A 25,201-nucleotide genomic window follows, 5' to 3' on the forward strand; every position below is an offset into this window, starting at 1 on the left:
TCTTGCTAAGCAAGAGTGCATATGTGCTCCAATGGTAGCCAGCAAGCTCCTGGGTCGGAGGAGAGTCAGAGCAGCTCCCTCCTTCCCAGCTGGAGCACTTACAGAACCTTCAGCTGGGTCACTCCTTCTGGTCCTACTGCTCCAGGCTGCAGCCTCCTCGTGTGGGCAGCCCTTCTTCCTCCAGCTCAAAAGCATCTGCGTCCAGGCTGACTCTTTTTCACAAAAGTTGCTGGCATTTCTGCTGTCCTTTTTTTGGAAGCACAGTGATCTATGGGAGCAGCCTGTTGTGTCCAGGAGCAGGACTGGACCCGGCTGAGGATGATTTAGGACCACAGCCAGCTCAGGGCTTCCCTTCCTGATCAGAAAAGCTGTGGAGTTCCTTGGGTTGTCTGCCAGCTTTATGAGGGAAGGGCAGCTCTCACAGGAGGCTGTGGATCTGGGTTGACGTGGTACTAAGGGGATCATTCCAACATTGTGTCCTGGGGAGGGCAGCCCTGTGCTCCAGGGTCCCTTCAGACAAGCTGTTCCCTTCAGACAAGCTGTTCCCTCCTGCAGCAAGCTGCGGCACATCATCGATGAGATGGTGACCACGGAGCGGGAGTACGTCAGGTCGCTGTGCTACATCATTGAAAGCTACTTCCCTGAGATGGAGCGCCTGGATCTGCCCCAGGACCTGCGGGGAAAACGCAGCGTCATTTTTGGGAACCTAGAGAAGCTCTATGACTTCCACAGTCAGTACTTCCTGCGAGAGCTCGAGAGCTGCTGCAACCACCCGCTGCGCGTCAGCCACTGCTTCTTGCGGCACGTAAGGCGTCACACCTTCTCCTGGGGTTGAGCTCCTCCACACCGGGCTTCTGTGCACCTATTAGTCTAGCTGCTCAGCTGTGCCTTGATGGGCCATGGCTCTTACTGGGATGGTATACATATGTTTATTGGGGTACATAATGAGCAACGGGTAACAGGAAAATGGATGGAAAAAGTCCTAGCTACTGTGGGAGTAGGAAGGTGAGAATATTCCCCTGCTCTTGCTGAACTTAAAGTCTGTCTTGATGGACAGGAGGCTCTGGCGCAGCCTGGGAGAGGCAGAAGTGCTGCAGTAATCAACCCAGGGCATGGCTGTTGCAGGTCCTGGGCCTGCCCAGGCCTCACACACAGATCTCTTTTGCAGAAAGACCAGTTTGGGATGTACGCCTTATACAGCAAGAACAAGCCAAAGTCAGACTCACTGCTGGCCAGCCATGGGAACACCTTCTTCAAGGTAAATGCTACTGCTCACATTCATGGTTTCTCATGGTGTTTGAGTCACTGCCCTGTTTTGCTAAGCAGTCTCTGCCTTCTGGCACAGCTCTCTGCACAAGTGTACGTGGGGCCAGGAGCGTGCAGTGAGTGCTTTGGGAAGATGCCCAGCACATGGCAGTATTGATCACTTTCCGCTGCATTTCCCTGTAGAGTGAGCAGAGTAGCTTTGTTGGGAAGCTGAGGCCCTGGGCAGCTGGGGGTGTGTTGGTGCCTGTGTGGGGCCCTGAGGCTGCCCTTGCTGAGCTGTTGCTGTCACTGCTGTGTTCTCAGTTCAAGCAGGTGCAGCTGGGGGATAAGATGGATCTGGCCTCCTACCTGCTGAAACCCATCCAGCGCATGAGCAAATATGCCCTGCTCCTGAAGGACCTGATCAAGGAGTGCAGCGAGGCACAGGAGCAGGAGCTGGGCTACCTCCGGGCAGCAGAGGAGATGGTGAAGTTCCAGCTACGACATGGGAATGACTTGCTGGCCATGGATGCCATCCGTGACTGCGATGTACGTTTCAGTGTCCTCCCCTGCCTGGGGGCCAAGCTACATTTCCCCCTCCTCCCTCCCCCCCAAGGGCTTAGGGTCTTTGGATCATGTGGCACATCCCTGCAGTGGTCAGGGTGCTGACTCCTGAAGCACAGGGCAAGGGTGCAGTGGGGCTTGGCAGTCTCCTGATTTGCTGCAGGCTCAGAGTGGAAGATGATGGATTTGGAACAGGCAGAACTGAGGTGCTTGCTTTCTGGCCTGGGTGTGCCTGGGTGGAAGCTGGGTGGGTGTCCTTTCCTTGTCAATTCACTTCATCCTTCAAGAGAAGGCCAACCTGATGCCTCCAGCTGCCAGTCCAGAGATTTGTCACAGATCTGTGTGGGGTGACAGGAGAAGGTTGTCAGTGGCTTGTGCTTAGGGAAGAGCTGCAGCTCTCACCTTAGGTCTGAGGCAGTTGTTCTGACCAGATGTGGCCATTACCAATGCCATACAGCCCAAGGGGACATGGTCATCTTCTTCAAGAAAACAGGCAGTGGCCACTTCTTCCCCTGTGGGCCATGTGTGGGACCTGTGCTCTATGTCTGGGTCTGCTCAGCTGTGGGCTCCCTGCTGCTGGGAGAAGTTCTGGGTCCTTACCATGCTGTTCCCTGTGGCCAGGTGAACCTGAAGGAGCAGGGGCAGCTGGTGCGGCAGGATGAGTTTGCCATCTGGCTGGGCCGCAGGAAGTGCCAGCGCCACGTCTTCCTCTTTGAGGACCTGATCCTGTTCAGCAAGCCCAAGAGGATCGAGGGTGGCTTTGATGTGTACATCTACAAGCGCTCCTTCAAGGTAAGGGCAGATGTGCAGACCGCTCTTATGCAGGAGGCCACTCTCCTTGAAGGTTTTGTGTCCCCCTTTCATCGGGTCGTCTTTCCCCCCTGCCCTGCCTGCCACTGAGTTCACCCTTCCTGCTCCTGGTGCAGCCCCAGCTGATGATTTGCTCTTTCTTCTTTCTGGCAGACTGCAGACATTGGTCTGACAGAAAACTCTGGGGACAGTGGGCTGCGTTTTGAGATCTGGTTCCGAAGGCGGAAGTCCAGCGACACTTACGTCCTCCAGGCCAGCTCAGCTGAGACCAAGCAGGCCTGGACCAGTGACATTGCCAAGATCCTGTGGCAACAGGCAGCCCGCAATAAAGGTGTGATTCCTTCCCAGGGCGTCTGTGCCGCAAAAGGTGCGGGAGCCCCGTTCGGTCGTGCTGTTCTGAGTAGGTTTGGAGCCTATTACCAGACAGCTTTGTGCAGCAAGCAGCCGTGTCCCTGCATGCAGCCTCAGGAGCATGTGCTGGGGTTGGCTGAGTGCTGTCCCTTCCCTGTCCTTTGTCCCCAGAGACCTTGATGGCAGTCTGCACTCTGTGTGGCTGTGTGCCCTGAGAGAAATGGGAGATGTCAGTATGGGTTTCCTGCCCCGTGAGAGTGGCACCGCTTGTGAAAAGCTCACTGTTCTCCCCACAGCCTTGCTATTGGAGCAGCGGCTGCCTGGCTGAGGCTGGCTGAGTCCCTCCCTTCCACCTCAAGCTTCCTGCTTGACAGGACACTCACAGCTGGCATGGCACTGGACCCTGGGGCCAGAGCAAAGCATGACTGCTTGTTTGTGGAGACTTCTCAGGACTGGGGAACGGTGGGAGAACCGATGGAATGGGGATATCTCAGGAGCAGCCTGCCCTTGGGGCAGCAGGATGCCTGCAGAGAGGGCTGGGGCAGCCTGATAGGCAGCTGTGGGTTGCTGTTGAACATTTTGCTCTTCCCCCGCAGAAATCCGCATGCAGGAGATGGTCTCCATGGGTGTGGGCAACAAGCCATTCCTGGATATCAAACCCAGTGAGGCTGCTATCAATGACCGTGCTATTGACTACATCATGAAAGGCAGAGGTAGGTGCCAGCCTTGCCTGTCTCCTGCTCCAGATGAGCCCAGCAGGCTGGCACTCATGGCTTTTTCATTGTGTTTTGTGGCAGCTGCCAGGACCAGAGCATCAATCGCAGTGTCTCTCTTTGACCATTCCAACCCCTACAAGAGGACGCAGGCACAGCTCTCTGCTGGCAGCACCCCTGCTGCATATGGCCCGTCCTCCTCCTCACTGCTGGGGCCCCTCAACCTGCACATGTACCTGGACCAGGCGCTGCTGCCAGGTGTCCTGGCCCCCCGGCGCCCCTTTGATGTCAGCCCCTGCATTGAGGAAGATGAGCTGGAGCATGAGACAAGCAGCCAGCCATCACTGAGTACGTATTGGTCTCCTATGCTGCTGCACACCAGGGCTGTGCCCTTGGTGTCCCTGTGCTGCATGCTCGTCCCCGCTGCACGGTCTCACCAGGCTCACTGGAGTCACAGCAGAGCCTGCCCTGCGTGCTGTCCCCAAGCAAAGCTGTCTCCTGTTCATTCAATCTCCAGCATTGTTTATTACAGTTCCTTAGAATGTTTTGTTTCCTGTGGCTTTAAAGTGGCCCAGATAGCTGTGAGACTTACCAGTGGGCGTGTTTGACCGTGCCTCTGCAGGAGGGTTTGTTACTGAGTGCGTGTGGCACAGATGGTGTAGGTCCTCAGAATGACTTTCCTGTTTTTCCCCAGCCACAGAGAGCTCCGAGTCATCACACTGCATGTCAGGCAGCGGCTCCAGCGGCTCCGACAGTGGCTGTGTCTCCAGCATCCCTCAAGAAAGCTTCTGTGAAGACATGGGTTCACCCCCCTACGTGCCTCTGGGCTCACAACACAGCTCTGCGATGGAGGGCAAACCTCGGTTCACGAACAGCCAGTACATTTCTGCAGTAAGTGCAAGCAGCCAAAGCTCTCTCTTCACTCTGCCCGTTCCCACCACTGCCTCCCCGGTTCAAGGCACTGCCTCTCACATGGGGACTGAAGATGCTGCTTTTGGGCTGGGAGTTGCTGTGGGGAAGTGACACTTCCTCCTGCAGAGACTCGCCTCTTCTGGGGCAGGCGAGAGCCCCCGTGTTGTGAGAGCCTCACCTTCTATGACCGAGATCCCTGAGGAGGTGCACTGGAAAGGATCTGCAGTGCTGGAGGCTGCGTCGGGAGGGGACACTGCACGTCATGGGGTTGAATGGATGGAGCTGTGCCGCAGATGCTGCTGAGCTCCTTACCTGGGAGGTGTGGGCCTTCTGTGGGGAGCGATGAGATGGAACAGTGGGGAAGAATGGCAGCCTGTTGCTCTGTGATGTAACTGCTTCTCCTCTTAATTCCTGAGGGTTCTCAGCCACCTCCATTCCTACTAGCTTGTGTCCTGACGCTGTTGTCCTAACTCCATACTAATGCTGGCTTCTCTCCTCTGCAGAAAGCAGGCCAGGCTACCATAACTCCCTCGACAATAGTGTGATCCCCTCTGCACACGTATACGGCCTAAGGAAGTGGAGTTGTTGTAAGTAGCCCCTAAAGGGGATTTCCAGCTGCTCCAAGTGCTGGTCAGATTTGTTAGGAGCTCTGAGACAGGAGAGCCTCACCCTCTACGTCCCCTGAGAAGTTTTCCACGCACATTCCTGACCAGTCTCTGAGGCTCTCATTGATCTGGTTAGAGTTGACCAACTCCCACAGCCAGAACCATCACCTTAAATAACAGGTCTGATGCCTCTCTGGTTTGAAGGAGCAGAAACAAAACCAGCAGAACCATGTTCAGGTAGCAGAGGTTGAGCACCACCTTGTTCATGCGTCAGTGCTCAAATGAGCTTCTCTGCTCTCAATGCTGTCCAGCTGTCTAACCACTAACCTGTTTCTTGTGGCTGTTTGCCAAAATCCTGCTCTTCCTTTTGTCCCACTAAGCTGCCTTGAGGGGGAGTCCATGGTGTTCTTCCCAAGCTGGATTTATACCAGTTTCTTTTGAACCTTCCAAGGAAACTGTAGGCAGCACCAATCATAGGATCCTGCTAGGTCATGGGCAGAAAGTCCTGAGGGAACCACTAGATGTTGTTACCCAGGATTAGGGCTTGAATGGGCAAGGCACAGGGTGACCGATAGTGGAGCCCATGCCTTGTAATCTGCAGGTTGGGGTGTTGTACTGCCCTAAACAGCACCAGCTGGGTCCGGCTGGGGATCCCAACCCTTTTTGGGGCAGGTGGCAGACAGGACCTTCTGAAGCAGTCACAGCTGCAGTGGGGTTTGCTGGCCCGCTGCAGTGACAGCAGCATATGGCCTTGAGTGAGTCCTGAGGCACAAGGGCAGCTCTCAGCCCGGGGAACAGAGCCTCCTGCAGAGGCTCCTCCAGCAAAACGCTCTTTCTGCACCAAAATGCAGCTCTGACAAACAGTGGCTTTAAAGTATTTTGTGAGCTCACAGCTGGCCAAACTGGGGAGCTGCAGGCTGCGGGTCCTGCCGCCTCATAGGAGTGCAGCCAGTCTAACCCATTGCACGGTGCTGTGTTCCAGGTTTGATTGCCATTTCAAACTCACTGAAGACCCCAGGCCTCTGACCAGCAGAAGGAGACAGTCTTCATCTGTGAAGATGTTTTTACACTTAAGCGGGCTCTGTCAGACAGCACAAAAGCTGACCTCTGGCAGGGGGAAGCCCAGGAAGGTTTCTGTCAGCTACACTTATAGCTCTGGTGTTGGATGGGACCTCGGGCATTTGAAACTTGTTAGCCCTATATTTATAAGTAATAAGTAACATAGCTGTTTGAAAAAAATGTATTATTTTTAAAGCTATGTGCTGTACAGATTTTTGTTACAAGTGACCCTGTTACTATTTGTTCTGTAAGCTGCACATTTTATAAAGTTTTTGGAAGGGCGAGAAACCAAGGTATTTAAGAAAAGTAGAGTAACTTTCCGTTTCAGGGTTATATTGACCTGGAGCTCGAGCTTAATGTCCTTCCTTATGTTCTAAATATGTCTATCATAGCAATAATTTATTTTCTTGGCTTAACACTCCTGTTTTAATAAAAGCAAGTTTCATTGTTACGGTGAATTGTTTTCTTCAGACCATTCTTCCAGTGCCTCGGTGCTGAGCTTCTCTGTCTTAACCCCCTGCTCTCCTGCACTAACCCACCAGCTCGCCGTGCCCAGTAGGAGTGCCTTCCTCCAGGTGAGGTGGGGGCAGGGGAGGGGGCTGCGTGCTGGGGGCTGAGCTGTGCCCCCCAGCTCCATTGTGCAGCTGCTGGCCCAGCAACCTCAGGCTGCTGCTGGGCCAGCTGCAGGGGCTGTGAGCAGCCAAACTCAGATCACACGTTATCCTAAACTTGTTCCTCTGACTCTGGAAATTCCTGTACTGTATGTAAAACACTTGTTTATTTTTAATAAGGTGAATGTGTTTTGTTTTAAAAAAAAAAAAAAAACTTTTTTGTAGACAGCAGCTAGAAGACAGTTGACACCTTTGTATATGAAATTGTGTGGGGAACGGTTGCACTGGGATGCATTTAGAAGTTACTATTTTAAAATCCTTGCTAAGTTAACGCAAGGTATGGGGCTGTCAAGACAGCAATAGCTTGTGTCACCAGAAGGAAAGAGTTTACCAATGCAAAAATAAAAACAAACTTCCTGAATGTCTCAGATTCAAAGATTTCTGCAGTGCTGGAAAAAACAAAAACAACCCACAAACAAAAACCTTAATGTTTACCTGATGCTGTTTTTTTGTTTTTTTTTTCAGGGTTGGATTTGTCTAATAAAGGTTATTTTCTTTATATGAATCTTGTTGGTGTGTGGAATGGTGATTTCAGTCTGTGAGGGAACAGCCGTGCCGTGGGGAGCACAGTTGTCCCTTGGGCACCCAGCTGCCCTGTCTAAAGGCTGAGGGAGACTGAAATGCTGTTTTCTTACCAGGGTGGTGGATGGGGGGAAACTAAAGCTCAGATAAGAGATGTGTACCCTCTCACTTGCTGCAAAAGAAATGCACGCTTCAAGGATTTTTATTAACATTCTGTAAACTTACATTCCCAAGGTAAAGGAGGAGACGGAGCAAGCAAACCCTCTCTGTATCAGCAACTGGAGGCAGCAGCTGTATTTCCATGCCAGGGGCAGCGTGAACTGGAAAAGCACAGGTGGAGGTGGTGTTAGACTGCAGAATCACCTTTGCCCCACGTTGCTTATCCGCCCCAGGAGCCATCCACCTCCTCCTTTTGTGGACAGTCTCGTGAATTAGCAGCACGCTCTTTAACTTTTATGAAGGCTTGATGTGACAGGAGCCAATCTGTGCTGTAAAGCCCCTGCCTTATTTAATTCATTAGTAAGCGGCTGGAAGAGTAAACCGGTTCGAGTATTAAGAAGCCCTACAGCATCACCTGGTGGCGAGTGCTACTTACTTCCACCCACTTCAGAAGCTGCTCACGAACGTTTCTGTCCCCTTTGAAGTATTCTGTGCTCAGTAGATCATCAACAAACACCTTGGGTGTGATCTGCTGGGTCTAAAACGGAAAGCAGCATTATCATAACAACAGGAAAATAGGGAAGAGCTCCATCTCTCCTTGAAGTTTCTAAGCCCTGGCACCCCAGTGGAGCCTGGGGAGGTTGGGAAGGCACAGCAATGCTTTCTGTTTTTGTTAACATTCTGTAAACTTACATTCCCAAGGTAAAGGAGGAGACAGAGTGAGCACTCCGAGCACTCAGACCTACCCACAGCCTGTTCACAAGGGTCATGACTTTGGCCGTGATTTCCTTGGGATCCTTCTGCTTGATGGAGTCCAGGATGACATCAGTCAGAAAGAAGTGGCACTTCCTGGCATAGAACATCTCCTCGTGGGAGAGAGCAAAGCGAAGGAAAATGGTATCTGCAAGAAACACGTCAACAAAACCATCAGGAAAAAAGGATGTGGTTGCAGCATTCCACATTTCAGTCAGCCAGCTGTCAGCTTCTTTAATGCCTGTCCTGCCCAGGGAGTCCTGCAATCAGTTTTCAAATCTGAGCTCAGTGTCAGCATTTGCCTGAACACACACAGATGTCAGGCCGTTGATCTCGGGCTTTGTTTCTGTTCTTTTGATTTTCCCCTGGTCAGCTACAGAGGTAAAGCTAGCAGCTCCCCAGCAGCACCCCACAGCTATGTGCATCTCCTTACCTTCGGGTAGCCCCTGAGGGTTTGACTTCTCCAGCTGGATGCCACCCAGCGGAGTGCTATAAACGATGCTCTCTTCGTGCCACGTGTGACAGCCATCACTGCCTATAACTGGAGGATGTTCAACTTTCAGAATCACTCCCACGTTTCTGTGAGCTTCCTGGAGAGCTTTGGTACATTGGCTGTCCCTCGGTTCTGTGAATTGGTACAGTTTAGGTTCTGTAGCAAAGCCCATGCAGTAGTGTTGGACAAACACTTGTTCTCTTGTGTGACCGCAAAATGGATCTTATTGAAGTTCTGCCCTTTTTTGGTCTTTGTGAGGAAAAGTGTAACACTAATGGACAGACAATGGCAAACTGAACATCAAATCATTTACAGCCTTTAGCACAACGTTACAGCTTTTCTCTACTTCCCTCTTCCACAGGGAAAAGGAACCATTACACACAGTGCAACAAAACCCAAGCACCATTTAGGCCAGGATTCTTTCGAGGGTTATGAAAGAGGATTTTGTATAGGAAAAAGAATAATCTGCCTTGTACTGCTATGGAAACAAAACCTGATCGTGATGAATACGTCTTGCTTGGCCAGCAGTTCTGTGCAAACTTACCGCCTGTTCTGGGGATGGGCTCCATCTGCCAGCTCCTGTCTTTTCCTTCACCAGGAAAACTTCCTATGAGCAGAACAAGGAAAGCAATGAGACCATTGGTCAAGGTCAGCAGCAAGATCTAAGGATTGGGATTCAGTTAATTGCTCTCCTCATTTTTGCAAACAACAGCCAGAGAGCAGTGATTTACCTCCTGCTGGTTCCCTGTTTACATTCCTGATACTTTTTCCTCTTGGGAGAGTTTTGATGGTGTTGAACTGATGCGTTCCAGTGCTTGGAGTAACTGGCAAACTCTCTTTGGACACGTCTTGCTCTAGCTGCTTTTCTTCAGTCCCACATTTGAGCTCATTTTCTTGAATTGCAGAGCTCATTTTCCCAGCAGAACAAGCAATAGAAGCTTTGACACCTCTGTCCTGCTCAGGAGTGCCATGTGGAGGCATGGTGCCTGTGACACAACCATCAGATACTTTCACGTGCTGCGAATCCCATCTCTTGGAGTTCATTGTGCCCCATTCCTTTACCAGGGAAAGTAATTTCAGGATGTCAGTGGCCAAGTCTTTATTTTCTGCTTGTTTCCTTAAACTGCTTCTCATTCCTCTCTTTCTTGTAGGGCTTTCCAGCCGTAGGCTGGATTTCACTGTGCTGGGTGAGGATTCATCATATCCTCCAGCAGCGTTCTTTCGCTTTGTGCCCCCAGTTTGTGGCACCATTTTGGGAGGCTTTGCCTTCCCCCCGTTGCTGTCTCGCTTCCCCTTCAGATCTTTTATGTTGCTCCGTGTATTGATATGTTTACTGGAATCCACAGCTGCGCATGAATACACCTAAAGCAAAGCAAAGCACTGTTTTGCTTGGAAAGAAAAACAAATCTTGCCTTTCCTAACAAAAGGTATCTTTGATTCATTCTAATACAAGCCCTTAAGAACCAAGTTCTTTGTCTCTGGAAATGCTTTCTCACTCCTATGCCTGATGCTGTGCCTTAGTCCTGCCCTGGCAATCCAGCACTGATGCTGCACTGTCTGGAATCGCCTCTGTTCGCACCACTCAATGTTCATCAAAGCTTTCCATGGCAATGCCTTCTGAAAGCCCAATCTTACCTCTTTGGGGTCTTTGCTGAACTCAGGCTCCTTGTTCCAAGGCACTCTACATGGAAAAGAATCCTCATTCCTCAGTTCCTTGTTTTGGATCCATAACCTAGATAATAGATATCTATGATTATTATGGAACTCCTCCCCTGCAACAGGGGCTTCCACTCACCATGGGTTGTGTGGATCCCTTTCATTTTTATCACAAATTACTTCTACTACTACTGGGGAAGGAAGGGAACTCACAATTATCACTGGTGCATAATGTGAAGATAGCGAAGGCCCAGGAGCCTTCATTGCTCACCTGCACTGAGAATTTCTGAACTGTGATGCTGCAGATAAAAATGATCTTTATTTCTGCTCCAGCATCCACAAAACTTTGACCAGTGGATTTATGTGAGCTTTGCTGACAAATCAGACTTGGGGTTTGTTTTTCTCTCTCTTTGGTGAAGATGCACTACACACTTCTGGGAAGAAAGCTATTCAGATCCAGGCCAATCATCTACGTGCATGGAATCAAAATTGAATTTTAAGCCTTCTGAAGAAAGCGAGCTCCTGGTGGTGACTGCCTGAGCTGCACGTGAGCTTTTGAAAAGGTGAAACAGCTCTGGAAGCACAGAGCAGCTGCTGCTCTCTGCTTCCCAGTGAGCTGCCCATAGATTCAGATTGGAGAAGTTGCCCATTGGGCTGGCCAGTGATCTAGCAAGGAGCTGTAAGAACCCAATCTGGGTCCCCAGAGAACACAGGAAATGAAGCATACACAAATGGGTTTTGCAGAGTCACAGACTTTATAAGGCCAGAGCAAATCTTCCAGGAGGTCTCCAGAAACCAGCAGGGGTTTGGCAAAGCCAGGTCTGAGCCCAAGCTACTGAGTAGGAACATCTCCATTCAGTCCAGTATCTCTGTACAATGGTTTCCTGAAGGAAATGCAACATTTTCCCTATCTAGAATCAGGGGAAGATCTCAGTTACCTATTTTCTCAGTTCTTGGAGAGCTGAAGGCTCTTCTGTCTCTGTATCCATACAACTAATGGGGAAAAAGCATGGCCCAAAAGAGAATGGAAGTGCTCATCCTGCAGGGGCTGTATCTCAGAAGGCAGTGACAAAGCTGTGCTGCTTTGAGAAAGACAACTACTGCTAAGTCAAATGAAAGCACGTTATACTAGAGAAAAGCAAAAGAAAGAAGAAATATTTTACCTACCTGTACTCATCGCAGTGATGAAGTGCCTCCAAAAGGGAAGGGATCCGGTACTCCTCTGCTTCTTGACAAAATAGAGGCCATTCTCTGTGAGGTGTAAATTCACAGTAAATTCACTGAATGAACAGTCTTAACAACCTTTTCCAATTATACATCAATTCTGGAAGCTGAAGCAGCCAGTGCACAAAACAAAAGATGCACTCACTGCACTGATTTCCCTTACAACGTTGTGGACAAAAACCCTATCACTTTGAATACCCCAAAAGTGCCCAAACCAACCTTTTTGCATTGCATGTTTCAGACCAAACATCTCAACAACAAGCAAAAAAAATCTCATTCTATTGAAAGCAGTAGGAATCTTAGCATTAACTATCACTGTCTTCTATGCTATTCTCTACTGGTTAAGTGAAAATATCCGTTCTTATTTTTCCTCTTTTCATTAACCATGGGTATGAAAGACAAAGACCTGATTTTGAGAAGCAAAAGCCCTGTTCTGTGATGTGCATGACACTTTCTTTGTCTTGAAAACTCATCCGAGCATTTTCCACAGGAAATCCCATAATGAACATTCACAGATTTGAAGAAATCCTTCACTCTCAGAAATGCTCTCAGCCCTGGGATGTGGCTCCATCCACTACCAACCGATTGGTGTTGCAGTCAGTCCTGTCCCGTGTGCTGCCCTTCCAACAATTCCCAGGCATGGTTTGGCCAACCAGAACTGTTTGCAGAGGACAGGAGGAGGGAAAGCAGCCCCTCTGGGAGGTGAAGGTAGGTCACCAGCAGAAATTCCATGACCAAAAACATTCCCAGACATACTTAGTTTGTTGGCACAGATATGACAATAGTGCCTGACATTCAGTTTCCTGTGTGCCTTTGATGTCAGCCATGAAAGTAAACAGGGATTAATGCACTGAAGCAGCCACCAGTGTAATGTTTCTGTTGACACTGAGAAAAAGAATGAAAATATATACAACAGCTAACTGAGCTAAAATTGACCTCATCAGCTGGTGGCATAAAAGGCCTTGATCTGAACTGAAGAGAGCCCGCTAATTAGAGCTGAATAAAGGCTTCAAAGACTGAAGAAAGCAGATCTTCTGATGTCTTCCACTGCTGAAGGCAAAAATTCTGATGGGCAGCGGCAGGAGAAGCACCAGTCCCCTACAAGGAGCCAAGGCACCAAGCAGCTGCACTGGGCAACCTCATGGGCAAGGGAAGCACGCTGTAGGAACATCCTTAGGAGATAAATGTTGAAGCCATCACAATTTCTGATGTTTCATAAACATGAGAGAACTCACAGACTGGCATGCCTATGGAGGAAGAGCACTCTCTCCCGCTTAGGGACCCAGTGTTCCTGATTTCCTGTACCACTGTGGTTTTGGAAGAGATTTTTCAGCATTAAAACAGAGATACCAGTAGAGGGTGCAGATGAAATATTTTTCAGTTGATCTAATTCAGGCTTTGCTGTCCCTGACAGCCAGCTATCTATCTATCTATCTATCTATCTATCTATCTATCTATCTATCTATCTATCTATCTATCTATCTATCCATATATATATGTATATATAATATAAACCAACCAGCCAAAAAAACCCACAACTGAAGAATGATGCAATGGTTTCCATCAATTAAAAAAAAAACATTTTTCTTTTTGCTAAGGGTGTGCACAGCGCACACATCTGTGGTCTTCACCACAGGACAAAGGTCTGCTCTACCTCTCATTAAAATAAATAAATAAAACTGATCTCACAATTATCTCTAAATTCCAACAATTTTTTTTCAGACAGAACAGTTTGCTTCATGGCCAAAAATAGATTTCTTCCTTTTTTTGGATAGTATTTCTATGAAAATTAGAAACCAGATGCCCATGCTTGTTTCCCCTACAACCGTCTGATATCACAGAAACCCATGAATTCACTCTTACTTAAATTCCGCAGGCAAAAACAATTTCCCAAGTCTTAGAAAGTTGAGAACATGTCGAAACATCTGCCCGTCTCCATGGATTAGAAGACTTTGACCATACATGATCCAACAGACTTTCTTGTCATTCGAGAGCAGCTCTGGGTACTACAGAAATAAAAAAGATGTTATGGTAGCAGGAGGAAGACTGAACCAAATCCATCAAGTCTGCTGTCCTGATTAGCCCAATGACTTATTAGCCCAGAAAGTACTTTCTTGATAAGTCCAAGATTTATTTGCCTCACGTACCTGAACATACTCTATTTAATAAAGTACTCAGGGCAAAACCATTCTAATAATTTCTATTATTAGAAATTTAGCTTAGTTGCTGTAGAATTATAGATTCTGACTTAGGAAGAGTCACATTAAGCCAGCTCAATCAGTTATCCATACCTTCAGTAAAGTCTGCAAGTAAGTTTCATACCAGTTACTTCCTACATAAACCTTCACAATCTGATGCAGTGTACATACTGACACTTCTGCTGACCAGTCTGCATCTGGAAACGGAGCAAGAAATGGAAAGGGGACAATTAGGATCCTACAGGCTGAAGCAAGAGCCAGGAGAAAAAGATCATTCATTAACTGCATTCAGGCAAAAATGCTCATTATAATTTAAAACAGAAGAGTTTTTGAAAAACTGTGACTTACTGTAATCTCCGCTCTCTGATGGCATCTGTTGCTTCAAATAGCATTTTAGAGCTTCTTTCATTGGCTCATAGCTGATGTCCCCTTTGTCCAAGTAAGCGCAGAGCTCTTGGATTTCGGAAATATTCTCAGTGAGGGGAAGTTGGCAAGTTCCCAGCCAATTCCTGTCCAAAAGGAGAAGTCATATTTTTTTTTATCTTTATTTTTCTGCTTTACATATATGCTTATATATTAATGGCAGTAAATAAAAATTCACCCTTAAAAAAAAAACCTTTTTTTTTTTATTATCACTTTTTACATCAGGAACCTTGAACAATCCTGCATCCACAAATACAGCTATTGCATTCGACCCATCAAATAATGGTTGGCAATTGAAACTTTTAGTGTCTCTCCCACACTGCATCATTCCCTGGTGACAACAGGTAGAGCAGACAAAATGCTGGGGGCAGAGAGGAGGTGGTTATGTGTTCCACCACGCTGCTGTCTATCCATAATCCTTTAGAGGTGGGGTAGTATGTGTTTGTGCTATGTTTGATGTTGACCAAAAGGTGCAAGGAGAGTAGAGAGGGAAGTGCTCATCTCTTTGGTGACCGGTGACAGGGCATGAGAGAATGGCTTAAATCATCAGGAGAATTTCAGGTTGAATATTGGGAAGAAATTCTTCAATAGCCAGTTGCTGGGCTTTGGCACAGGCTCCCCAGAGTGCTGCTCATGGCCCCACAGCTGCCAGCATTCAAGAAACTTTTGGACAGTGCTCTCAGATATATGGTTTAACGCTTAGATTCCCCTGTGCAGGGGTGGGAGTTGGCCTCAATGGCCCTCATGGGTCTCACGATATACGATTCTATTACTTAAGGTACTTCAGAAAGAACACATTCAGCATGAAAAATCCCTACATGACATCAAGTTTATCCCACGAGGTGCCATTTTATGTCCACGGCGTTCCATTTGGATGAGGCAGACGAGCACAAAAAGCTATCCAGAAACCATCCCGCGGGGGATCACCAATCCCAGAACCCTCCCGACGGGCTCCCAGCCCCGGGGACACCCACAGATCCCAGTCCTCACCAATACCTGGCGTGCTGGAACAGAACCCCGCTGCCGCACACGTGGAGGCGGCGCCGGGCCGGATCGCTGCCCACCAGGAGCTGTCCGAGTGCTGAATCGGGGTAGTGCTGCAGCAGCCCCAGCGCCATCGCGTACCGCGCCGCCCGCCGCCCCGCTCCGCTCCGCCGCCCGCGGGCACCGCGCCGCGCCGCAACGCCGCCTGCAAGCGACGGGACGAGGGGTTCGTTCCCGAGAGTTGCTGCTAATTGCTAATTGCAGGCAGCGGGGAGACCCGAGTGAGGCCTTTCAGTATTTATAAACGAAAGAACTAGGCCTCACCTGGAGTACTGTGTTCAGTTTGGGGCACCTCAGTAAAGAAAGGACATGGAGGTGCTGGAGCAGGTCCAAAGAAGGGCAACAAGGCTGGTGAAGGGCTTGGAGAATATGGCCTACGAGGAGAGACTGAAGGAACTGGGGATGTTCAGTCTGGGGAAAAAGAGGCTGAGGGGAGACCTGACTGCTCTCTTCCAATAGCTGAAAGGTCTTACAGCAGAGCAGGGCTGGTCTCTTCTCACTGGTGACAGGATGAGGGGAAATGGCCTCAAGTTGCACCAGGGGAGTGCAACATCCCAGTCAGCATGTTAGGAAAAATTTATTTACAGAAAGGGTTGTTAAGCACAGAATAGGCTGCCCAGGAAGGTGGTTGAGTCACCATCCCTGGATGTGTTTAAGAATCGTTTGGATGTGGTGCTCAAGGACGTGATTTATCAGAGGGCTGTTAGGGTAATATGGTCAGGATGTGGTTGGACTCGATGATCTTTAAGGTCTTTTCCAACCTGAGTGATTCTATGATCCTATGATTCTAGGAAGTGGATAGACTCTTCAACAGGGGCTGTTGTGTTATGACAAGGGGAAACGGGTTCTAGTTAACAGAGGGGAAATTTAGATTGGAGGTAAGGAAGATGTTTTTTTTATACTAAGGGTAGTGAGATACAGGCTGCCCAGAGAGGTGGTGGTGTCCCGTCCCTGCAGACAGCCAAGGTCAGGGAATGGGGCTCAGAGCATCTGGTGGAGCTGTGGGTGTCCCTGCTCATTGCAAGGAGAGGAAGCAGGTGGCCTTTAAGGTCCTTGCAACTCACAGAATCACACACAGTCACAGAATGTTTTGGGTTGGAAGGGACCTCAAGGATCACGAAGCTCCAACCCCCTGCCACATGCAGGGCCACCAACCTCCACATTTAATACCAGCCCAGGCTGCCCAGGGCCCCATCCAACCTGGCCTTGAACACCTCCAGGGATGGACGGGGCATCCACAGCCTCTCAAGGCAGCAGTTTCAGTTCCTCACCACTCTCTCTGTAAAGAACTTCCTCCTGACATCCAACCTAAATCTTCCCTCCCTCAACTTAAAACCATTTCCCCTTGTCCTGCAGTTATCTGCCCTTTCAAAGAGTTGATTCCCTTCCTGTTTGTAGGCTCCCTTTAGGTACTGAAGGCTGCAATGAGGTCACCCCACAGCCTTCTTTTCTCCAGTCTGAACAAGCCCAGCTCCTTCAGCCTGTCTTCATAGGAGATGTGCTCCAGGCCCTTGATCATCTTTGTGGCCCTCCTCTGGACCCTCTCCAACAGCTCCCTGTCTTTCATGTACTGGGGGCTCCAGACCTGGACACAGTACTTAAGATGGGGCCTCACAAGAGCAGAGTAAAGAGGACAATCACCTCCCTGTTCCTGCTTCCCCTCTTCTGATGGAGCCCAGGATACCATTTGCTTTCTGAGCTGCAAGAGCACACTGCTGGCTCATGTCAAGTTTTTCATCCATCAGGACCCCCAGGTCCTTCTCTGCAGGGCTACTCAACCATTCTATGATTCTATGACTTCCCAGCAGATCAAATGTCCATGCAAAGGAGTTGATCTTTAGGACTAGAGGGAATGGCCTCAAATTTGACCAGGTAAAGCTCAGTCTGGATGTTAGGAAATACTACTTCCCCAAAACAGTGATCAGGCACTGGAATGGGCCACCCAGGGAGGTGGTGGAGTCACTGACCCTGAGGTGTTCAAGGGACGTTTAGACATTGTGTTGAGGGACATGGTTTAGTGAGAACTATTGGTGATAGGCAGACAGTTGGACTGGATGATCTTGTGGGTCTTTTCCAACCTTGGTGATTCTATGATTCTATGATATGACTTTTAGTTCACAGTTGACTGTATTAATACCATTCCTGTTTGAAATAGTTAATTTCACAAGAGATTATTAAATGCAGTGCTCATGAGAATATATGTAGTGGTGACAGAATGACAGACTGAGGTTGGAGGGGAACCTCTGGAGGTCACCCAGTCCAGCAGGGCCAACCTGAGCAGTGTGCCCAGGGCCACATCCAAACAGCTTCTGAATATCTTCAAGAAGGGAGGCTCCACAGCCCCTCTGTGCTCTGCCAATGTACATGAAGTTCGTAGAATCATAGAATGGTTTGGGTTGGAAGGAACCTTAAAGGCCATCTGCTCCCACTCAATGCAGTGAACACCCACAGCTCCATCAGTGCTCAGAGCCCCGTGCAGCCCGACCTGGGCTGTCTGCAGGGTTGAGGCACCACCACCCCTCTGGGCAAGCTGTTCCCATGCCTTGCTACCCTTATCCTAAAACACTTCCTGTATATCCTGCCTAAATCTCCCCTCTTATAGTTTGAAACCATTTCCCCTTCTTCTACCACAACAGACCCTGCTAAGAATTCTGTCCCCTTCTTTCCTATAGCTCTCTTTTACATACTGAGAGGCCACTATCAAATTCCCTCTATGTACATTGTGTTACCTCTATAGATCCTCACAGCCTCTGTAAGTTCAGGGATTCCCAAAGTTAAAGCTTCCTCCTCCAAGGCATCAATGTTGGAGAAATCATCAGGCAGCAACATCTTCTTGGAACGGAGAAAGTTAACTTGAAAATAAACACAAAACATGGAAAGTGTGCGTGGGCATCCTGTGCCCAGTGCTCAGGTCTGGCAAAAAGGTTTCTCTATGATTTCCTGCAGCATTACCATTCCTATACACACACACACAGCAGATAATATGCCTTTGAAAGTGATAGCCTGCAAATGAGGCTTGTGCTGGAGGAGGCTAAACAGAGCGTGGATAATCGGCTAAGCACAGAACCAGGTTAGTTCTGTTTATCATTGCATCCTAAGAAATTCACGATAGAGGCTGGGCTGATTCTTTTTCCCAGACATACTTCCATCCCAATGTGCCCTTAAATGTGTACTTTCCCATATGCCAACAGTAGTTCCAGTTCCTGATGCCAAAATGCACTTTAGTTTAGCAAACCATTAGACTATTGAAAGATAAATAAGTGGGACCATAGTGGGTAATTTTAGGTATGAGACTCCAGCAGGCACCTCCTGCACGTTTCCCTTCTTAACGCAGTGAAACTGTCAGACAGCAAAACCAAACCAATACATATTGAAAGATTCCAGCCTTTAAAGAAGTATTCCTGGAGATAGGAAGAAATGGTTTAGTTAAAGATGACTTAGACGTGTCATAACAATAAAAATAGTTACCTATGAAGCGGAATTCACTGTAATCACATTCGATCAGGGCCGCGTTTTCAAGCAGCCACAGCAGGTTGTCGTCATTGACCAGCATTGGATATTTTCTCACTAAATCTAATGACAAAAAGCAGTAATTCACTTCCTCTTCTGTATCGAGTAGAGGTGTATCCACCAGTCCTAGGGGAGTCCTTTCGTGTAACCCTAGGTGCAGAAAAGCAGAGGAGAGTTAGATAAAGACAGAACTTCCTGGCTCGCAGTAATCTAAGCAAGCATCCCTAAGGATGCAAAAGAATTCTGAAGTCCCTTCTATAGAGCTTCCTGCATGCTGAAGACAAGAACACCCAACCAAGAGTTACATGTATGTCCTTCTATGTTCCCGTGATGAGACATCTGGGAAAAAGATGTGCAAAAAGCAGAGCAAACAACTCAAATCCCTTCAGCTTTGCAGCAACCAAGAGCTGTGAGCTGGGCTCACTCCAGGTTACCCAGCAAAGGAACCTCACTTAGTGAACCTGGGAGGGGTGTGGGACACCTACCTGCAAACACTGGGCTCTTAGGAGGGATCTCTGATGGTTTGTTGGCACGTTTTTGTGTTTTCCAGTTATTCAGAGGCACTCTTTCAGCTACTGGTGTATCTGCGGGTTGGACACGTGAACTGTCCTCCTTCAAATTGCCTAAAAGCTGTTCAAATACATAAAGTTTTTCTATGTGGTACTTCAAGAAATAAAAGGAAGGAGTCCAACCCACACCATGACGCAGCTCACATCTACTACAGCATGCCATGGAGTGTTGTGCACAGACAAGAACAAACACAGATTACCTTCCTCACATTTTGATGCCTAAAGTTAGCTGGAAAAAAAAAAAAAAACAACAAAATGAATGGAGAACATCTGTAGGAATGTGGGGTAAAACGAGAGCCATTCATATATTCCAGAAAAAGCCAACTGTTTTTGCAGCACTGGTTTCTATCCTAGCTCTGGAATTCAAGAGTCCTAGAGGTTGGAAGGGAGCTCTGGGGAACACAGCGTCCAACTGCCCACTAAAGCTGGCTCCCTACAAGAGGTTGGCACGTGTAGAAGTGCACAGCAACAGAGAAAGCCAAGGAAGGCAACAGGAAAAGCTCTTCCTGGTGACATTTTTACCCCACACATTGAAGGAATTCATTGACTGGAAACGGGAATTGACGTTTGGCTCAGTTATGGCTCAGTTACAGTAATTAATTGCAGTCTCTAGACTTCCTGATCTTTCATAGGATGATAAATAAATTCCTTTAAAGCTGGAACAAATGGTTGCACACTGTTGCAGGATATTAAGTACAAAGTGAACATAGGGCCATGGTTATGACTTCCAGTGCACACACATTAAATACCTCTGTGAATGAACAAGGTGGCATTGACAGCCACTTAAAAGCCAGAAACAGCAAAGATTCTGCTGTGGAAGTGTGGTCATTTCTCTTTATTTGCTTGGATATACATCACAAGCACTGATAACGTCACACATACATTCCCTGACATCCTCGTACAGATGGTGCTAGCTAAGAAATAAATATATATCATCTCTTAATAATGACTATGTGTGTATTAGGTAACTCAGAACACCCCATTTTACCTGTACTAAAGGTGTCAGCTGCAAAGCTAATGCTTGCTCGTACAATAAATTCAATTCAGTGCAGCTGAGAGAAGACAATTTTGAAGTCTGCATGTAATAATGAAGGTGCCTGAATACAAAACCATCTTGGTCAATAAATAACCTCAGATTTTCAGACCAGTCTTGTACAGAAGCCTCCTTCCACAACACAGAGTCAGGAAACTGAGCGACTTTGCTTCTGGGAAGTGAGAAATACCATCCACCAACATTAAAATTAATTGACTCTTCTGCTGGTTCAGTAGTGCTCTCCGGTTCCTTCAAAAAGAAGAGGAAAACACGTCAAAAGGAAGAATGAACCTGTAAGTTCTGAAGCAACGTGCCATCTTAATTTAAAATTCCATTGGACTTTGCGTTTCCCATTGGTTTTTCCAACCATAAAGATTCCATCAGCTGCACCAGGTGGGATATTGGGAACAATTTATTCGCAGGAAGAGTGGTGAGGCATCGGCACAGCTGCCCAGGGAGGGGGATGGGGGTCACTGTCCCTGGGGGCGGACAAGAGAAAAGTGGATGTGGCACTGAGGGACGTGGCCTGGAGTGGCAACAGGCATGGGCTGGTGGTTGGGCTCAGGGCCTTGGTGGCCTTTCTGACTTTAAGAATTCTATGATTTCATTTTCAGTTCCTAGGTAGCATCCATACTACAGGTTTTGAAGCATCTTGTTAAAGAACAAAGCACGGGGCAAGTGGCCTAGAGCATCACATCCCTACTGTCGTTCCTTAGTATGCGTCTGTGGTCACCGGTTGTGAAAAGTCAGGGTTTGACCCAACCCAGTGCTTTTGTTATGACAAGACTGGAACAAAATGCAAACAAACACCTGCACGCCCTCCCACACAGCTCCGAGTAGCAGGGAAAAAGAATCACAGCATCATTAAGGTGGGGAAGCCCACCGAGACCACCCAGTCCAACCATCGACCCGCGCACATGGCCGCTCCAGGCCACGTCCCTCAGTGCCACATCCCCACGGCTCCACGCACCTCCAGGTGACTCCACACCTCCCTGGGCAGCCTTGCCAGCACCTCGCTGCTCTTTGGGAGGGCAGATAGTTCCCATTTATCCCAGCTGGCCCTCCTCAGGCCATCACCCCTCTCTCTATCAGCACCACCTGGGCACAGAGGCCTGCCCCCTCCCCGCCCTCCCAGTGCTTTTAAGCCCCACAGGCAGTTTTTTCTTGTTGCTGCATCACACCCACGTGTGGGTTTGGCTGTGGTTTAGCACAGCGTGCAGGAATGCTAAGGGATGCAGCCTGGCCTGCTGTGCCACTGCCACCGAGGGGATGGCTTGGTGTTGGAGATGGAGAACGCAGCTCTTGCAGCAGGAAGAAGGTAACATGTGAAACTGGGATGCCTTTTCCCCTCCCAGAAAGGCTGCAAGAAGGAAACCAAGGAACAAATAGCAGTGAAGGGAGGTGAGAGCTGAGCCAGGTTGGATGGGGCCCTGGGCAGCCTGGGTTGGTGTGAAACGTGGAGGTTGGTGGCCCTGCGTGTGGCATCCCTGGCCGTTCTGGGATTCTGCAGCTCACACAGCTGCACACCCGCAGCGCTGCTCAGCCCCAGCACCGCCCTGCAGCTGAGAGGCTGCTGTCTCCCACTCAAACACCGCGAAATGGGGCAGCCCGGCACGGCCCTGAGAAGGGAGGAGGGCTGGGACCCACAGAGCGGCTCTGCCCCTCCATGGCGGCCGGCCGAGCAACGGCAGCAACGGGCGGGGATGGAGAGAGAGAGCGGCCGCTGGGGGGCACGAGGGGTGGGGGGGGGGTTGGGGGGCAAATCCGATGTTCTTAGCTGGGAAAACAGCTGACACCTCGCTGCGAGGGGATGGGAAGGCGGCTGGAACGGCTGCTGCTTTGCAGAAGGGGGGAAAAGGGGCTGCAGAGGGGATGGGGGAGATGCTCGTGTTGCCCTTGCAGCAGTAGGTCGGAGCCATGCGGTGAGGAAGCAACGAACGGCTGTCGTTCTTTACTTTCCCGATGCGGAAAGTGGGGTTGTGCTTAAATAAATTAATGGAAGCTGCTGCATCGTTAATGAGGGTGCGTAATTAGGTGCGGGGAGCAGCGTCTGCATCGCCGCGTGGCACTGATGGGATTGTGCCTGCAGCATGGCTGTGTGCTCACCTCTCATCAGATCTGCGCCTTATCGCTGCCATGTGCACGGAGGCAGCCGCTGCTTTCATGCAAAATCGGGGGTTTATCCATTGCACGAGGTGGGAGGGTCCCAGCCCAGCCTGGCTTCCTTTGCTCCCTGCAGTTCTAACCAACCGTTTTCCATCTCAGAGTGAAAAGGAGAGGTTTTGTTTTGAGTAGCAGCAGCTCTTGTGGTCTTTGGAGCTGTGTGAGCATCCCGTCGTGCTGCAATTGTGCTCTCGCATGCAGTGGTGCAGCGTGGAATTGAAGCATCCAGCTGTGCTATGCAGCTTCTGCTGCTCTCGCTCTCCTGTCACACCTGATCCACTCCCTCTAAACCAATTTGATGCTGCTGAGGATGTTCCAGCCAAGGCCACGCTGTGCTGGGGAAGGCTGGATGGTCACCGTTGTGCTCAGCAGCTTGGACAGTTTGGATCCATTCTTGGTCTAAAAGCTTTGTTGTCAAAGGGATTCAGTGCTTGGAGAATGGCTGTGGGCAGTGCCATGAAGCAGGCTGGTGGGATTCTGGTTTCTTGCACCTATCTCAGGTTGAAAGGAGAGACAAATAATACGTAGAAATCTTTTAAACACCAAGCCAGGTGAAATAAATACACATACAGCACCTCTGAGAGCCTTTAACTCCTGATTACAGACCGTTATAAAGCTGTTGGCATGCATTTTATTTCTAAAGTCTCTGGTCCTTCTTCTAAGTGGAGCACACACCTCTGTAGAGCAGATTGATGGGGTCAGATTGATGGGGTCAGATTGATGGGGTCAGATTGATGGGGTCAGATTGATGGGGTCAGATTGATGGGGTCAGATTGATGGGGTCAGATTGATGGGGTCACTGTGCTGCCCTGGCTGTTCCTGAGCCCTCCTAACTGCCCTTAGGACACTGCTGAAGGCATGAGCTGAGAAATGAAAGAGCTCTGCGTGCTTCTCACCCCAGCAGCGCGGTACCACGAAGGCTGGTTTAGTGGCACTGTAAGTTAATGACCAGCCAGTATTTTAGATTTCAAGCCCTATAAAATGTAGTTTAAACTACCTGTGGAGGTCACTGGAAATTCCTCACCAGTTTTTGCCTTTCAGGACATGCTGTTACTATCAGTAACTTCATAGGAAAAGCTCATATTAAACGATACCCGATAGGATTATTGGGTGGGAATTTTCATGACAGCCTTTTTGTATCTCTGTAGTGCCCAGAACTTGCCTTTCCATCTGGTGGATGCTCACCTGGCAGCTGCATGAAGCTCCTCAACCTCTGCTAGAAATGCCAAAGGACTCAGCCTAAATCTGCTGCACAACTTGATAGAATGGATGCTGGTGGTGCTTTTGGCTCTCTTTCTTTGTCAACATGCTAATAGAAATTCAATAAGAAGATAACCTTATTGTGAAGTTCTTAATCAGCACGGCTTCCTTGTAATAATGAAATTGAGAAGGGATTAATCACCTGATTTAATTACTGAGAGAAAAGATGTCTTCCAATGGGGTTTCCATCCAATGTGCTCTGGACACTCCTTGTGCATGGGATCAGCCCCACTTACACCAAGGCATTGGTTCCCACAGGTTTTCTGCTCTCCTCTGTCTTTGGCTTAGTGGATGTTTGTTGAGAGTCGCCTGTTTGGTTTGCAAGTATCTCCAGTTTGATGACTGGTGTCTCCTGGCACGGCTCTCATTTGGAAATCTCTGCCCTGGGGCTTTGGGATTGCTCTCATTTTTGTGAGGTGGTGGTGAAGCCCTGCCAAGTTTTTCTCGTAGAATCATAGAATGGCCTGGGTTGAAAAGGACCACAGTGATCACCTAAACTCAGCCCCCTGCTATGTGCAGGGTCACCAACCAGCAGACCAGGCTGCCCAGAGAACCCATGGGGTGCCATAAGGATCCACAGGGACTCATGGGGCGCCATAGGGACCCATAGAATCATTGACTCATAGGATGGCCTGGGTTGAAAAGGACCACAGTGATCATCAGTTTCAACCCCCTGCTGCGTGCAGGTCACCAACCAGCAGCCCAGGCTGCCCAGAGCCACATCCAGCCTGGCCTCGAATGCCTGCAGGGATGGGGCATCCACAGCCTCCAACCTCTTCTCCTTTGGGTCTGGGCTGAACAGGGCTCTGAGCACACATCAACCTCCTGTCTGTAGCAGAGCATTTTAGAAGCCTTTTTTCCCCCCTCCCCTCAGAGATACTGGGGCCAGCCAACACCTCCTTGTTGTTCATCCTGTTTGCCATTGCAGCATCCCACAGGATCCTTTCCAGATTTCTCACCCATTCCCAGCGTTGTTTATTTATCAGTATCTGTGCTGGCCACGGAGAGGAGCTGTTTGGCTGCACTCTGCCTGCTTCTGCTTCCCAGGAAAGCAGACAAACAAACATCCATCGTTCTGCCTCTGTAGCCTTCTTCCTGCTGGTTCTGTCTCGTGCCCAGCCCCGAAATGCTGTCTGTCTGTCCGCTCCACAGCAAGCCTTCAGGCAGGCAGTTCTCCCTGATCATCCTCCATGCGTGGCCAAGTTGCAGGAATTGCTGCCTTTCCCATGTGCTGCACACGCTGGTTTTGTGTTTTGTTTTATTC

The 25,201-nt window shown here is 49.1% G+C and overlaps 2 protein-coding genes across 11 annotated transcripts in view; one reads left to right on the forward strand and one right to left on the reverse strand.

Moving 5' to 3' along the window:
• The window catches only part of PLEKHG4 (pleckstrin homology and RhoGEF domain containing G4), a 79,831-nt gene extending 73,121 nt beyond the window's left edge, over window positions 1-6,710 (forward strand). For 3 of the 9 annotated variants that reach the window (XM_031615288.2, XM_031615290.2, XM_090149762.1), the window contains exons 15-22: window positions 556-805; window positions 1,169-1,258; window positions 1,570-1,794; window positions 2,431-2,601; window positions 2,773-2,986; window positions 3,567-3,683; window positions 3,768-4,031; window positions 4,378-6,710. In XM_031615288.2, the coding sequence (XP_031471148.2) occupies window positions 556-805; window positions 1,169-1,258; window positions 1,570-1,794; window positions 2,431-2,601; window positions 2,773-2,986; window positions 3,567-3,683; window positions 3,768-4,031; window positions 4,378-4,706 (1,660 nt within the window). In that variant the 3' untranslated portion in view covers window positions 4,707-6,710. The remainder of the gene's footprint in view (window positions 1-555; window positions 806-1,168; window positions 1,259-1,569; window positions 1,795-2,430; window positions 2,602-2,772; window positions 2,987-3,566; window positions 3,684-3,767; window positions 4,032-4,377) is intronic. The other 6 variants (XM_090149767.1, XM_090149764.1, XM_090149765.1 and 3 more) reach the window with 5 other exon arrangements.
• Window positions 6,711-7,493: 783 nt separating this feature from the next.
• KCTD19 (potassium channel tetramerization domain containing 19) lies at window positions 7,494-22,450 on the reverse strand. 2 transcript variants are annotated; one of them, XM_090149769.1, is made up of 17 exons: window positions 22,311-22,450; window positions 20,470-20,763; window positions 19,398-19,542; window positions 18,871-19,062; window positions 18,132-18,254; window positions 15,355-15,547; window positions 14,284-14,444; window positions 14,029-14,132; window positions 13,601-13,743; window positions 11,681-11,764; window positions 10,493-10,589; window positions 9,589-10,219; window positions 9,402-9,464; window positions 8,798-8,989; window positions 8,358-8,512; window positions 8,048-8,149; window positions 7,494-7,772 (listed from the first exon to the last, which is right to left on the reverse strand). In XM_090149769.1, the coding sequence occupies exons 1-17, from the start codon at window positions 22,431-22,433 to the stop codon at window positions 7,674-7,676; spliced, it is 2,901 nt and encodes a 966-aa protein (XP_090005895.1). In that variant the 5' UTR covers window positions 22,434-22,450; the 3' UTR covers window positions 7,494-7,673. The 2 variants fall into 2 exon arrangements, with proteins under 2 accessions (XP_090005895.1, XP_031471153.2); XM_031615293.2 differs by lacking the exon at window positions 22,311-22,450 and adding an exon at window positions 22,162-22,195.
• Between the last annotated feature and the right edge of the window lie 2,751 nt (window positions 22,451-25,201).

Source organism: Phasianus colchicus, chromosome 13, assembly GCF_987193195.1.
Source record: "Phasianus colchicus chromosome 13, bPhaCol1.hap1.1, whole genome shotgun sequence".
NCBI classification, from domain to species: Eukaryota; Metazoa; Chordata; class Aves; order Galliformes; family Phasianidae; genus Phasianus; species Phasianus colchicus.